Here is a 16,093-nt window from a genome sequence, read left to right on the forward strand (position 1 = left end):
GCACAATATCTGTACACCAACATTTATCAGTTGAATGAATGAGTGAATGGGTGAATGGATATAGATGGAGAAAAGGACTAATTTAATATTTTTTAAAAGTGCTGAAAGAAGAGGATGGAAAGAGATAGTTGGCAGGATTAGTAGGCACTAGATTCCAAGAGTTTAAAATTAAGTTTAGGTCTAGACTAGAGAATGTGTCCTAAGTGAAGATTGCTGAGTTAGGCAATAGTAGAAACTTCAATGTAATGATAAATTTAGAAAGTGTTACCACTCTTGAGTAGTGGGCTGGCAGTGCTGGCGTCCTTCCAGCTGTCCTTCCATACTGCTGTGTGTGACTTCTGATGGAATCTACCATGGTCTGATGAGAAATAACTCACATGAGAGAAACTAAAGGGAAAAAAGCTGAGATTACTAACTGCTGGCCAAGTATATCAGACAGTGAGATCAGCATGGTCACCACATGCCAAGCCTCTAACTCTCTCTCTGGGTAAGCACTGCCTGGAGCATTATAATCTACTACAGTTGGATTATTTTATTGCAAAATTGGCTATTCAGGGCTACTCTGTGTTTTTGCTTTCACCTAGAACTATCAGTTAAACATTACTTTATTACTCAGTACTTTATTACTCAGTGCTGCCCAGGGCCACACACTTTCCCTATGCAATATGTTCCAAGAATGGGATATTTCCCATTTGGAAAAGAGGTATTCATGTAAAGACCCAGCAGATATTTCCCTTTTGATCTACTTTCACAGAGATTAATGAAGGCTCACAGCCTTTGTCTTGACCTGAGCTGCAGAGTTTAACAGACTCTCAACCATTTTCATGTCTGTGCCTACAACTAGGCTTTTCCATTCATCTAATCGTGCCTCTGGATAGATCTTTGGCAAGTGGTTTTCAGAGCTTCCTGATAAAGAACTTTATGTAACTTTCCCCCATTTATTTTAAAGGTTCTTTCGATCTTTCTTTGGCAAGAGGTAAAAACAAACATCTGAGGAAGCACAGTTAGAGCTTTGGGCGATGCCAGGACCTGAGCCTTCCGTCCTCCCTGTTTATTCAGCTGGACAGGCCCACCTGTCCAGAACAGAGTCCCAGAACAGAGATGTTATCATTAGAGGCAAAGAGAGACCTCATCACCACAGACAGACCAGATCTCATGTCTGGGAAGACTGGGTCACTTTTGTAGCCTAAAGACTTTAAAAATTCAGTTGCTCAAAGCAACTTGGGAGCTCCCACTGTCATGTTGCTCCCTGATCCACCTCCTTGCTGCCCTGTGTGTATATGTGTGCACACACACCACATATGGGACTTCTATGTCAGAAGCCATTTTTCTTCCCCAACTCTTGCTTCATGCTTTGACCTTGGCTCTTTAATTGAAGCTCCAGCCCCATCAAATCTCTACCCAAATGAGACTGAGAGACACATTGGTCTGCAGTGATCCTGTCCTCATGACAAGATCACTTTCCTCCTCCTCTTTTTTTTCTTGTATAAGCACCAATGCCAGGCACCAGCCATTCTTACTGCCTCTCCTTACCACCACATTCGCTATTACTGGGACCGCAGACTGCTCACGCCACACTGAGTTTTCAATATCCCATACCTATTTCAGGGGACCTGAACTTATAGGATTTCCCCATACTTTCACTATAGTCCTTTCTTCCTAGTCCATAGGACAGGGCCATGGAACAATCAGCATCCCCATCCCCTCCTGCTGTGGCTCCTTGAACTTGAGCCTGGCAGGCTCACCTCAGCTCTGTCCCCTCCCCTTCAGCTGATGCCCTTTTCTGGAGACTCTCTATCAATGAGGCAAATAGAGGCCCATCAGATCCGTTCTCCAGTCTCTGAGACAGAGCCTAGTGGTTGAATGAACCCAGATTTAGCTTAAGTAAAACTCCTGTAACATGTTCATTCACTTCAGCTTTTAATAAGGAGATACTTCAATTTCTGGCCAAGATAGAGTAAAAGAGACTCAATTTACCTTCTTGCATGAAACAATGAAAGAACTAGAAAAAAAATGTGAAATAATAGATTTGAAGACATTGGAAATCAGATAACAAAGAACAGTGATGCTTGAGGAATAAGAAATAAAAAGCTTAGAAGCAGTACCTAAAAGAACAAATGGTTACTAGGAAGCTTAATTGCATTCCAGAGCAAAGCTCAAGAATACTTATCAGACTAGAAAAATATCTAGGACCCAAAAAGAAAATATTTATAAGACCTGGCATCCAATCAAAAATTACCAGGCATGCAAAGAGGCAGTAAATTGCTACCCATAATGAAGAGGAAAATCAACCAAAACTGACCCAGAAATAACACAGTTGATATTATTAGCAAACAAGAATATTAAAGCAATTGCCACGACTGTATTTTATATATTTGAGAAGGTAGAGGAAAGATGAAAACTGCAATGTCTCAGACGAAAAATACTCTGGATAGGATTAATGGCAGATTTGACATTACAGAAGAAAAGATTAGTGACTTGAAGATGTAACACTAGAAACTATCCAAAATAAAACAACAAAAAAGAATTTTAAAAAAATTTAAAAGAGCATCAGGCAGCTATGTAACAGCATTAAGCAACCTACCATTCATGTCATTAGCATCTCCAAAGCAGAAAAGAGAGAAGAGGAGAAAAATATCTTTGAGGAAATACTGGCCAAAAATTTTCTAGACTTGATTAAAACTATAAACACACATATCCAAGAGGCTCAAATAACCCCAAGCATAAGAAACATAAAGAAAATTCCACTAAGGCATATCATAATCAAATTATTCAAAATTAGTGATAAAGAGAAAAATCTTAAAAACAGTAAAAGAAAAAAAGACACATTACACACAGAGGAACAAAGAAAATGATGACAGCAGATTTCTCACCAAAAAACTGCAAGAAGAAACTGTCTTTTTTTCACAGATGACATAATTCCTTTGTAAAAAATCCCAAAGAATCTACAATAAAGCTCCTGCAAGTAAATTTATCAGGATCACAGAATACAATATGCAAAATATGATTTATTTCTACATATTAGCAACAAAGATTCAGAAATTGAAATTTTAAAAATTTATAAGAGCATAAAAATATTAAATCTTTAGGGATAAATCTGACAAAAGATTTGTAAGACTTATGCCCTGCAAACTACAAAACATTAATGAGAGAAATTAAAGAAGACTTAAATAAGTGGAGAAATACATTGTGTTCATGGATTGGAAGACTTGATATTGTTGAGATGTCAGTTCTCCCAAAAATGATCTATAAATTCACTGCAATCTCAGTCCAAATCTAGCAGGCTTTTTTGTAAATATTGACAAGCTCGTTTTAAAATTTATACGGAAATACAAAGGATTTAAGATACTCAAAACAATTTTGAAAAAAACTACAAATTAAAAATACAGTAATCATGACAGTATGGAATTGGAATCCAGATACACAAATAGACCAATGGAACAAAATAGTCTAGAAATAGATTCACACATGTATGGTCAACTGATTTTTTTGGCAAAGGTGCAAAGATTATTCGGTGGAAAATGTTCCTTTCAACAAATCATGCTGGAACAATTGATATCCATATGCAAAACATGAACTTTTATCTATACATTGCACCAATGTAAAAAATTAACCTAAAATGGACCATTGACCTAAATGTAAAACCTGAAACTGTAAAACTTTTAGAAGAAAACACAAAAGCTTTATAACCTTGGATTATGCAAAAATAGCTTAGCTATAAGACCAAAAACATGATCCATAAAAGAATAAATTGATATATTGGACTTCATCAAAATTTAAAATGTCTGCTCTTCAGGAGACACTGTTAAGAGAATGAAAAACACAGACCACAGAAGCTGGCCTGGTGGTGTAGTGGTTAAGTTCCCACATGCTGCTTCAGCAGCCTGGGATTCACAGGTTTGGATCCCAGGCATGGACCTAACACTACTTGTCAAGCCACACTGTGGTGGCATCCCACATAAAATAGAGGAAGATTGGCACAGATGTTAGTTCAGGGCTAATCTTCCTCAAGCAAAGAGAGAAAGCTTGGCAACAGATGTTAGCTCAGGGCGAATCATCCTCACAAAAAAAAAAAAAAAACAGACCACGGATTGGGAAAAAATATTTCTAAATCACAAGTACTGATAAAAGACTTGTATTCAGAATATATAAAGAACGCTTAAAACTCAATAATATAACAAACAATTTGTCCAAAATGGACAAATTATTTGAAAAGATTCTTCACCAAGGAAAATAAGCAGATGGTAAATAAGCACACAAAAAGACAATGAACATTATTTGTCATCTGGGAAATGCAAATTAAAATCGAAATAACACTATACTCCTATTATAATGTCTAAAATTACTCATTCTACCAAATGTTGGCAAGGATGCAGAGGAACTAAGACTTTCATACCCTGTTGCTTGGAATGTAAAATAGTACAACCACTTTAGGAAACAATATGGTAGTTCTTAAAAAGCTAAATATATACCTATCATATGATCTAGGTCATATTTTACTCTATATATTTACCTTAGAGAAATGAAAGATTTGTATGTGCATGGTCATAGCATCTTTATTTATAATAGCCCCAAACTGGAAACAATCCAAATATTCATCAACAGAGATAATTGTTATACAAATTATGGCATATTTATACAATGAAATGCTACTATTCATAAAATGGAATGAAGTAAAAAAGAATAAACTATTAATACATATAACAGCATGGATGAATCTCAAAATAATTATGCCAAGTAAAAGAAGCCAGACCAAAAAGAGCATGCAACAGCTTTTGTAATGTGTTAACTTGGCTAGTCTGAACTATATGTCCAAGAATTTTTCTTTCCTGCATGTTTCTGGTTAGGGTGGGCCACCAGGGAGATTATTTTTAAATTTTGGAGGGTTACAGGGAGGCAGCAGCCATTTTGTAGCTGACACACATTGTTGCTGATCTGCTGACTCTGTGTTGGTGTGAAGCAGCATCTGGGCCTGTAATTCCTCTACCTTCCCCAGATCCTCCGGTTTTCCTGACTTTGGGGCAAGGTATGTGTTTGGCTTCAGACAAAGGGCCCTGACTTCTGCAGGATACCTTCATTACCAAGATCAGAGGCAACAAGAAGGGAAAAGAGTTTCAATCTGTCCTTGTAGGGTTCCAGCTCATGGTCCTGGGGTTCTAGGTCATGCTTGTGAGTTTCAGCCCATGCTTTTTGGTTCCAGCCTGCTTGTGATCTTCCCTTCCTGATTTCCTGCCCTGTGGACTTCAAGCTCCATCATCAGTTGTGGAGACATAGCCTTAAAGACACTGCTTCATCAGCCCACACAATTGCATAAAGCAATTCCCTTTAACAAATATCTTTAAAATGTGTGTGTGTGTGTGTGTGTGTGTGTGTGTGTGTTTCCACCCCCATCTCCACTGGTTCTGCTTTTTGTTTGAATCCTAACTGATATAGATACAGGGCCCAAACTATATAGTTCAATTTATATAAAATTCTAGACAATGTGAGCTAATCTATAATGTAGGAAACTCAAAGTACCTGGGGACAGGGAGGATCAGGGAGAGACGGAAGGAAGGAACTATGAAGGGAAATGAAGAAACAACTTTAGGAGGTGATAGATATGTTCATTATCTTGGTTGTGGTGACAGGGTCACAGGTGTATACATGAGTCAAAACCTGTCAAATTGTCACTTTAAATATGTGCAGTTCATTTTATGTCAATTCTACCTCAATAAAGCTGTTAATTTTTTGGAATGCGAGAAAGAGTCGATGTACCCCCAACACTAATTTCCTAGTCCAAGCTGCATAAAAGTAAAATTCTAGGAGTATTGTGGATTTTGTTGTGCTACTTTCACTGTGCAGAGGAAGTGATAGAAAAGATAACATTTAATAACAGGAGCTGATTTAGCTCCCCCTTAATAAAGATGTGGCAAATTTTGATCTAGAAGGAAATAAAACAAAACATGTTTTTCTTTTTCTATTATCTGTATTTTTGTATTTTTCTACTGTGAACATGTAATAATTGTGTTACTGAAATAAAAGTAAAATATGGCACATTTTCTGGATGTATTTCTCTTTTTCACTGAGTTCTTTTTTATGTGGACTCAAGGCTTCCAAAAAATGATACTAGTCTTAGTTAACTTTGCCTGGCAGTCTTTGCTAAGAGCATGATAAGCGTAGAAAGACAGATTCCTCTCCATTTTTAAAATATGACTACCCTGAGACATATTGTAATTAAATTGTCAAAAGTCAAAGATGAAGAGAGAATTTTTAAAGCAGCCAGAGAAAAGCAACTTATCACACACAGGGGAGCCCCCCCCATAAGATGATAAGCATGTTCCTCAACAGAAACTTTCCAAAAGAAAATAGTGGGATGATACAGTCAAAACATTGGAAGAAAAAAACCTGTCAACTAATAATGCTGAACCCAGCAAAGCTGTCCTTCAGAAATGAAATAAAAATTGAAGGAGTTTATCACCTTCAACAAACAAAAGTTGAAGGAGTTTATCACCATTAGACCTGCCTTATAAGAAATGCTAACGAGTGTTCTTCAAGCTGAAATAAAAGAATGCTAATTAACATCAGAAAAACATGAATGTGTAAAACTCACTATTAATGTAAATATATAGTCAAAGTCAAATTCTCTAATATTGTAACGGTGGTGTGTAATTTACTTAACAATTGTAGTCTAAAAGTTAAAAAACCAATGTGTTAAAAATAACCACAACCACAATAATTTGTTATTGGATAACCAATATAAAAAAAGATGTAAATTGTAACATCAATAACCTAAAATGTGGTGGAGGGAGAAGTATAAAATTTTTTATGCTATTGAAACTAAGTTGTTAGCAGCTTAAAATAGGATGTTTTAAATATAAGATATTTTATGTAAGCCTCATGGTAACCACAAAGGAACCTGTAGTAGATATGCAAAAGATTGTGATAAAGGAGTCAAAGTGTACCACCACAAAAATTCATCAAATCACAGAGGGAGGAAGCAAAAGAGGAAGCAAGGAAAAAAGCATATACAAAAGTCAGAAAACAACAAAATGGCAATAGTAAGCCCTTACATATCAATAATTATTTTAAACATAAATGGATTAAATTCTCCAATTAAAAGACATAAAATGGCTGAAGAGATTAAAAAAACAGGATCCAATGATATGCTGGCTACAGACACTAACTTTAGCTTTAAGGACACACACAGACTGACAGTGAAGGGATGGAAAAAGATATTTCAAACAAATGGTAACCAAAAGAAAGCAGAGGTAGCTATACTTATATCAACGAAAATAGATTTTAAGCTAAAAATGGTCCAAAGAGACAAAGAAGGTCATTATATAATGATAAAGGGGTCAATTTATCAAGAAGATATAACAATTGTAAATATTTATGTACCCAACATCAGAATTCCTAAACATATAAAGCAAATACTAAGAGAACTAAAAGGAGACATAAACAGCAATATAATATTAGTTGAGAGCTTTAATACCCCATTCTCAACAATGATTGATAGATCATCCAGACAGAGAATTAAATATATTGAAACATTGGATTTGAACAATAATATAGACCAAATGGACGTAACAGACATATACAGAACATTCCACCCAACAGCAACAAAATACATTCTTCTCAAGAGCACATGGCACATTTTCTAGGACTGCTTATATTTAAGCCACAAAACAAGTCTCAAAAAATTCAAGAAAATAGAAATGTTATCGAGTAACTTTTTTGAACACAATGGTATGAAACTAGAAATCAGTAAAGGAGGAAAGCTGGAAAATTCACAAATATATGGAAATTAAATAATACACTCCTGAACAACCAATGGATCAAAGAAGAAATCAAAACAAAAATTAAAAAAATCTCGAGACAAATGAAAATGGAAACACAATACCCCAAAACTTATGGGATGCAGCAAAATCAGTTCTAATAGGGAATTTTATAGTGATAAATGCATAAATCAAGAAAAAAGAAAGATCTCAAATGAAAAATCTCAACACCTAAAGGAACTAGGAAAAGAAGAAGAACAAACTAAGCCCCAAATTATCAGAAGGAAGGAAATAATAAAGATTAGAACAGAAATAAATGTAATAGAGAGTAGAAAGAGAACAGAAAATATTAACAAAAGTAAGTTGGTTCTTTGAAAAGATAAACAAAATTGACAAATCTTCAGCTAGACTAACCAAGAAAAAAAGACAGGATCCAAATAAATAAAATTATAAGTGAAAGAGGAGACGCTACAACTGATACCACAGAAATATAAAAGATTGTAAGAGACAGCTATGAACAATTATATGCCAACAAATTGAATAACCTAGAAGAAATAGATAAATTCCTAGAAACAGACAACTACCAAGACAGAATCATGAAGAAATAGAAAATCTGAACAGATCAATAATGAGTAAGGAGATTGAATCAGTAATCAAAAACCTCTCAACAAAGAAAAGCCCAGGACCAGATGGTTTCACTGGTGAATTCTACCAAACATTCAAAGAAGAATTGACATCAATCTACAGTTAGATTGTGGCTGCAGACACGTGGCTTTTTCATGGAAAAGAAAGAAAACTCAAGGTAGAATCAATAACCCAAAAGACAAAGCAAAGAGACATAGAGGATTATTCCCAGGCCTTGAGTCCTAATCAAGGAACTGCCAATGTGTGTTCTGCTGGAACTTCAGAATCGCCATGGACATCTCTGTGTTGCCTTCTGTTTTCCGCCTTTTCGAACTGGAGTGTCTGCAGTAGTTATTCTGTGCCTGTACCACAATGATAAGTTGGGTATGTGGAAGGCAGATGACTTGTCTCTTTAGCTCACACGTCCTCAGACAGAGAGAAGTTTTATCTCAGACTCTATACCTGAGGAGCCTTCTCCATACCTCTATCCGACTTAGATGATGAAATTCTGGACTTCAAGCTGATATTTTAAAGGAATGAAACTTGTAGGGGGTGGGGAGCTGGGGGGATGGGATTGGGAGGCAGTGAGTATATTTTGCATGTGTCAGGGATGCGTACCATTGGGTCAACAGAGCAGATTGTAGTAGCCGGCCTTCAAAATGACCCCCAGTGATCCCACCTCCTGGTGCTCATGTCCTAATGTAATCCCTTCCCACACTGAACAATGCTGATCTGTGTAACCAACAGAATACTGAAAAAATGCCAGTGTATGACTGCTGAGCTTAGGTCACAAAGAACTTGTAGCTTCCACTTTGCTCTCACTTGGATCACTTCCTTTAGGGGAAGCCAGCCACCATTTCATGAGGACCCTTCAGGAGTCCTATGGAAAGGTTCATGTGGCAAAGAACTGAGGCTTCCTGCCATAAGCTGGCAGGAACTAGCCAGCCATGTCAGAGAGCCATCTTGAAAGTAGACCACCCAGCCCCACTCAAGCTCTCACAAGGCTGTGGCCCTGGCTGCCGTCTTGACTGCAGTCTCTGAGAGACCCCAAGCTGGAAGCACCCAGCTAAGCTACTCCCCGATTCCTGACTCATAGACACTGTGAAATAATAAATGTTTACTGTTGTTTTGAGCTGCTAAGTTTTGAGACCATTTATTAGATAGTTATATATAACTAATACAGATTCTTCTTTTTCTAGGTTTTTACTTCTAATTTCTATGGAGAAACAGGAAGGAATAACAAAATAATAAACCAGAAAAAGTCACAAAGTTTCTAGCAATCTTATAATCCTGCCTTTGGTTTATTTGCTCGTCTGTCTTTTCTGATCCTCTAAGACTGTCCCAGAAGTTCCTCTAAGGTGATTCTGAGTCTTCCAGCCACAATGAGAAGGAGAAGATTACCATCCTACCCACCTCCCACCTCAGAATGCAATCAGAGATGATTATTTGGGGCAAAACGAGCATAAAGAAACTCTATGTCCAACTCTGGAGAAAACTGTAGAAATTGTAACACATCCTCATGATAGAATATTGCGCAACCATTACAAAGCATATGTCCAAAGAGGTCCTTAATGATCTGGAGGCATTTTTATAATGTATTTTTAAATTAAAAAAAAGAATATAATCTAATTGGATAAAAAATATATAGTATTTTAAAATAGAATTGGGAACTGCTAGTAGGGATTATCTTTAGATGATAGGGTGTAGGAAATGACTTTTCCCCCTTGTAATTTTGCGCTCTTTTGACAATATGTATTACTTTCTATAACCAGAAGAAGCATTTCACTTACAGAAAGATGAGGGAATCCTGCCCATCCCTCAAGACTGTCACCCATTAAGGCTCCCCAAATCCCTGTCAAGGTGAATCTCTTTCCTCTATAACTTCATTATCGTGCTTTTCCTTCTATGATCATATTTCTTCATATTTGGCATTACAGAGTGTTTTACTTCTATGCAGTTATGAATGCAGGCCTCAGAGCAATAACTGTACTATTCAGGTTTAGCTTTCCAGAAAATAGCATTGCTGTTCTCTCACCTGAGCACCATAACACTACACACAGGCAGGGCAGGCCTTTTCTCCCAGGCTCCCATTTCCTGTAGGGTATGCACTGTGAGTCATCGTCTCTGTCTCCCAGTGCCACTCACAGTAAGTGCTCACCGTGGACTCGCTGGACTGAATAGAATTCCTCTTCCCATTATAAACTTGTTTCCAATCAACACTGAGAAGGACCAGGTGGAGGCATAAATGCATCATATGGGGAGATGTCATGGGTGCTGATAAGGCCTTTTCCTTTCTCCTGGAACTGATGCCATTATCCCAGCCCATAGGGATGAATTTGCTGGGTTTGAGTGTTCCTGCACCCAGCCAGAGTGGAAAGTGGCCCTGGAGTGACCAGGTACTCCCCATCACATCACAGCACATCCTGGAAGGCTGCCCTGAGGGTCACAAGGGAAGTGGAAAGTCCACGCAGGGGGCAAGGGAATAGGGTGGGAGTGGCAGTCCCAGAGTCCCAGTGTGCCCCTTCTCCCCCTCCTGCTCATGGCTGTAGAGCCAGTACTGGGGCAGGCTCAGCACAGGGCCAGGGTGGGGTGCATTCTGTGAGAACAAAGAGGCTGAGGGTTGCACTTCCATCAGTGAGGAGAGCTACTGGGTGTGGGGGTGTGGGGGTGGGGGGGCGGGCAAGGGGGAAGAGAGGTAGTAAGTGAGTTTCTCTGTATTGGTCTTGCCCTTTGTGGCTTGTGTCTTTCCTCTCCCAAAGGGATGGTGAGGTAAAAAGGAGCCCGGCCCCCCTTTTTTCTCCCTCACCCCTAATATATATACCTTAAAAAAAGCAAATAACAAAGTAGGAACAAGGGGAAAGGCAGCCTGGGGAGGTCGCAGAAGCTCCTCTCCAGACCCAGACCCAGGGCCGCAGTGCCACCCAAGGCCACCCACCCAGCTCACCTGCTGAAAGGACCTTACAGAGATTCAAGGCCACTGTAAGTGTGGCAAGCACAAATCTCAGTTCCCAAACTAATGGAAATCTATTTTTCTGGCACGTCTATTTTGAGCTCCCAGAAACCCAATCTCAGTCCATAAGGCATTACGTCTGAGTTCCAGGAAACTTACAACGCTGAGGCCTTGGGTGCAGGGGTCAGGTGTTAGTCTGGCCACTCAGCACTACTCAAGCTTCGCTCATTCACGATCTCGTCTGGGAGGGATGTTCACTCAGCTGCTTCCGTGCCTCTCCAGGCATGGGATCTCTTCAAGGCAGCCTGACGTCCCATCTGCCTGGAGTCGAATCATAAGCCTCACCCTCTAAGGACTTGCAGGTCCTTGCCAGAGCTTTGCCAGAGAGCAGGGCACAGGGCCCTTTCTCCAGGTCCTCAGCCAGCCACACACCTCTGATCTTCCCAGCCCCAGTCCAGCGCACTCTGTTGTAGGTGGGGAGTTACAAGCAGGGGTGGGGAAATATTCGTTTGCTAGCACTGCCATAACAAAGTACCAAAACTGGGTGGCTTCAACAACAGAAATGTATTGTCTCACAATGCTGGAAGCTAGAAATCTGACATCAAGGTGTCAGCAGGGTTGGCTCCTTCTGAAGGCTGTGCAGGAGAGTCTTCCTTGCCTCTCCCCCCTAGCTTCTGGTGGTTTGCTGGCAGTCTTTGGTGCTCCTCGGCTTGTAGAAGCATCACTCTGATCGCTCCCTTCATCTTCACATGGAGTGCTCCCTTTGTGTGTGTCTATCTCCAAATTTCCCCTTTTTATAAGGACATCAGTCACATGGGATTAGGGACGCACCCTATTCCAGTATGACCTCATCTTAACTAACTACCTCTGCAGTGACCCTATTTCCGAATAAGTTCCCACTCGGAGGTACTGGGGGTTAGGACTCCAACAGCTGAATTCTAGGGAAACACATTCAACCTCTAACAGGAGGGGAGCAGTTCATGGGGAAAAGGAATTATCCTTTCTTTCCTTATTTGCTTCTTCTCAGGATTTTTATCCAAAAATTTTGGCTATTCCCTTGGGACATCATTCCTTTGAGGGTTTTAGGCTTTTGGCAACCAAAGTAAGGACCTTCCTTTCATTCTGCTTTCTGCCCTACTGCATCCCTTCCCTGAGGTGTTGGATGCACAGCAGCTTAGCTATTGGGGTCCAAGCAAGAGCAAAAGGAAGAAAATTCAATAAACCAGTCAATATCTCAAAGATGCTATCCTGACATATAAGCGAGCATGCCTTCTCCATGAGAACTGAAGCGGGGCTAAGGCCAGAGGAGCCAGTGGGGAGAATCTGGGGATTCAGGATTCCAGTTGTGTCCTCTTTGGAGACAAGAGTTGCCAATCAGCAGTCATTCCATTAGCAAGTAAGGAGAGAGAGACAAGCTTTTTAAAAAACACATTTATTTTAAAATCGTTTATAATCTTTGGGTAATTCAGAATTAGCTTAGAATCTTAGAATTTTCTGAGATTGATGTCCAACTCCAAAACAATATCGATAGCTTATTTGATTGTTGGAAGGATTAGAGGATATCATGATATAGGCTGAATAGATGGCTACTAAAGATAAATCCCTTCAGAGAGATAGGCTTTCCTGCAATTCTCAGTCATAATTTTTAAATTATCTGTCGCAAATATTAAACAGCTCACCAGCCCATCAATACCCCTCTTATTTTACTGGAGCTTCCATATAGAGAGAGCACAGAATTAAAATCACACAAATGAACTTGATCCCTTATATTAATCATAATTAAAAGCTAGCATCTACCCAGTGTAGTCTCAGGGTCCCAAACCAACATCTCTCTTCTGCTGATGGAATGCCACCTTCCTCTGCACTCATGTTCATGATTCAAAGATTGCAATGAATGTGTCAAATCAGAACATAAAGAGAGCCAGGAATTCATGGGCCCAGAGAGGTGGAAAAGATTAGTTCACGCAGCAGTAAGCGGCGCGAGTGCTCAGCCCATTCCCAAGCAGATCGGGCCTGAGCTGCAGGCAGGGAGGAGGTAAAGGGGCCCATTCTGCACCCTCCACTGCCTCGGATGGTTTCCTGGGTGCCCCAGGCAGGGTAGTTGTTGTCTCCCAATAAGACAGTTAATTCCCTGAGGACAGGGCCCCCTCTCTGGCCTCCCACAAAGGAGAGTCCTGCCCAGTGTGAGCTCAGAGCAGGTCCTTAGTGAACGAAGGAAGGACACCACCATGTACTGAGCACCTGCCATGAGCCAGGTGCAGAATCAGGATGGCTGTTGCACGGAACCCTCATGACAGCCCTGAGAGGTAGACTCATCACTCCCATTTTACAGATGTGGAAACAGAGGCTCAGAGAGGCGAACTTGCCCACGGTGCCAAATCTAGTAAGTAGAAGAACATCAACTTGAAAACCCAGGGCTTCTAACTCCAGGGCTCTTTCTACTGCATATGTAAGCCAAGGGTTTGGCGGCAAATGAGAAGTCCAGCTTGCAGACGGCTGGTCTGGAGCGCAAACATTGGAGGCCCTTGAGCACATGGGTTAGCTTCAGGAGTCCAGAAGCCTGCATCTAGGAGCCCTGGCCCTCCAGCATTACTCTGGGACTTGAGCAAGTCCTTTACCCTCTCCACACCAGGGGCTTGACCAGTCCAGTGCATTCTTTACAGGGGGAAGAGCTTAGCAAACCATCCAGGAGGCCTGCTTGCAGACACAGTGGGAGGGCCTCTGCTGTGAGGGGGTGGAGGGTGTGGCAATCTGATGCACCTGTGAGAATCAGTTAGCATCTCTAAGGTTCTGACCTTCGGGACCAACTTTAAGTTCTAGGGAACCACATGCCCACTCCCTGAGAGACTTTCCAGAGAAGGCCCACGAAGGTCCAAGAAATGGGGTCAGGATACTTTTACAGTAGAAAATGCTTAAAAGTAATTTGGGAGGGAGCCGACTGCTCTCTAAAGGGGGAAAAACAAGATGGCAGGAGGAGTTTTGGGGGTGGACATTAAAAAGGAAGAGGTGGACACAGAGTGTAAACCCAGCTGGAAGGACAGGGTCAGGCCAGGCCGAGCCTGGAGAAATCAGGCTGCTGGCATCTGGTCTGCCTGGTGTCTGTCATGGGGCTGCACTTGCTACCTCAGACACGCATAGGGGTTTTCCTCAAAAATTAAGTTGTGGCTGTAAGTTTAAGCAGATCTTCAAGAATATATATGGGTAATAAAGGCAGAAAGAAAAACACAACTCAAATGACAGAGACAAAATCTGCTTGACATGTTTCTCCGCTTCCTCTAAACTCCACTCCACTGCCCCTAGCTCTGTGAAGCCCTCTATGACCCACAGAGACAGTAAGTGTGTGGCCCATCCTGAGAGTGCAGACAGACAGCACAGCCAGTCAGTCTCTCTACAAGTCCCCAGCGCCCTGAGCACACCAAAGCTTACCTCGCTGTCTCTCCCACTGAACTGTGTACAACTTGAGGATGGAGCCTGTACCTTTCTGTACCTCTCATCTCCATACGGGGAGCGTTCAGAGTTCATCAAGACTCTTTGCTCCTTAGCACACAGGCTAGGGACCAACCAAAACAGCCAGAGCGAGAGAAACATCGCCTCTCCCAGGGCATGGACCTGGGGAGCAACTGTGTTCTGGAGAAATCAAGCATGCTTCCTATGCCCCATACCACTTACTTGCTTCCCAGAGCCACCCTGTACCAGGCACGATCATAATCTGGGAGAATTTCTTTAAAATATGAAATCAATGTCTAGGGCAGATTTCAAGCAGTATAGGGTGCTGGTGTGCGAGGATAACATCATTCAGGTGGGGAAAGCAGCTCAGCTTTGGAAGCCCTGGTGCAAAAGGTGGATCTTGCGTTTACCTGTGTGGGCGGAGGGGAGGACTAGGTGTGTGTGTACACGTGTGTGCAGGAGGCTTTGGGCTCACGTACTGCAGCTACAGGGCAGGCTGGACCTGGTCCCTTGACCCCTGGCTCCTGAAGCCCCTAGGCTCTTGCTGACACAAGGCCTAAAGTACAGGATGAAGTTGTGTAGGAATATGGTCTTCCCAGGCCTAGCGTGGCCAAGAGACCGGCTGTAAAACGCTCAGTGGAGAAGGGTGAGGGGACCTGGCCAGGGAGCCCCTGCTCAGCAACGAATACTCCGGAAGCCAGGCAGTGTGGCTTTTCCAAACAGGTAAATGTCCTCATCTGTGCCCTGGTTGAGGTGCTTCACCATATTCTTCTCAAAGAGGAGTGGGTGGTAGGCACCCATTGTGCAGGCGGTGTCAAAGTACTTCTGGTAGTAGTAGCACACGTCAGTCTTGCGCTTGGATGGGAGGAACTCGTAAATATCCACCTGGTCACACAGCGTCATCATGATGATGATGCCTGGAGAGAGGAGCAGAGGTGAGTCCTGCCCAATAACCCACCCCAGGACTCCACAGTTCTGCCTAGTGAGCCACAGCGTATGACCTCCAGTTTGGGGAGATGTCTATCTGGAGTTCCTATTTATTACTGTGACTCCCACTCTGAGTTCTTCGGGTAAGCCAATCTAGCAGGCTGGTCCTCAGGGTGCAGTGCCATTGCGAGCTACACACTTTTGTATCCCCAGCATGTAGGCCAGGGCCTGGTGCACGGCAGGTCCTCCCTGACACCAGCAGACTGAAGGGCTCCATCAAACAGTCAATGAATTTATCAATGTCAATAAGCTATATGACGAGAGAGGCCAAGGTGACTGAAGAGACAGAACCATCACAGGTAGATAGTACTTTCTAGCACTTTTATACGCT

The 16,093-nt window shown here is 41.5% G+C and overlaps 1 protein-coding gene across 21 annotated transcripts in view; it reads right to left on the minus strand.

The window, feature by feature from the left end:
• Positions 1-12,744: 12,744 nt before the first annotated feature.
• Positions 12,745-16,093, minus strand: part of ST6GAL1 (ST6 beta-galactoside alpha-2,6-sialyltransferase 1) — a 113,561-nt gene continuing 110,212 nt past the window's right edge. For all 21 annotated transcript variants that reach the window (XM_070509249.1, XM_014843357.3, XM_014843358.3 and 18 more), the window contains one exon: positions 12,745-15,692. In XM_070509249.1, coding sequence (XP_070365350.1) covers positions 15,451-15,692 — 242 coding nt within the window. In that variant the 3' untranslated portion in view covers positions 12,745-15,450. The remainder of the gene's footprint in view (positions 15,693-16,093) is intronic.

The sequence above is a fragment of the Equus asinus genome, chromosome 5, assembly GCF_041296235.1.
Source record: "Equus asinus isolate D_3611 breed Donkey chromosome 5, EquAss-T2T_v2, whole genome shotgun sequence".
Taxonomy (NCBI): domain Eukaryota; kingdom Metazoa; phylum Chordata; class Mammalia; order Perissodactyla; family Equidae; genus Equus; species Equus asinus.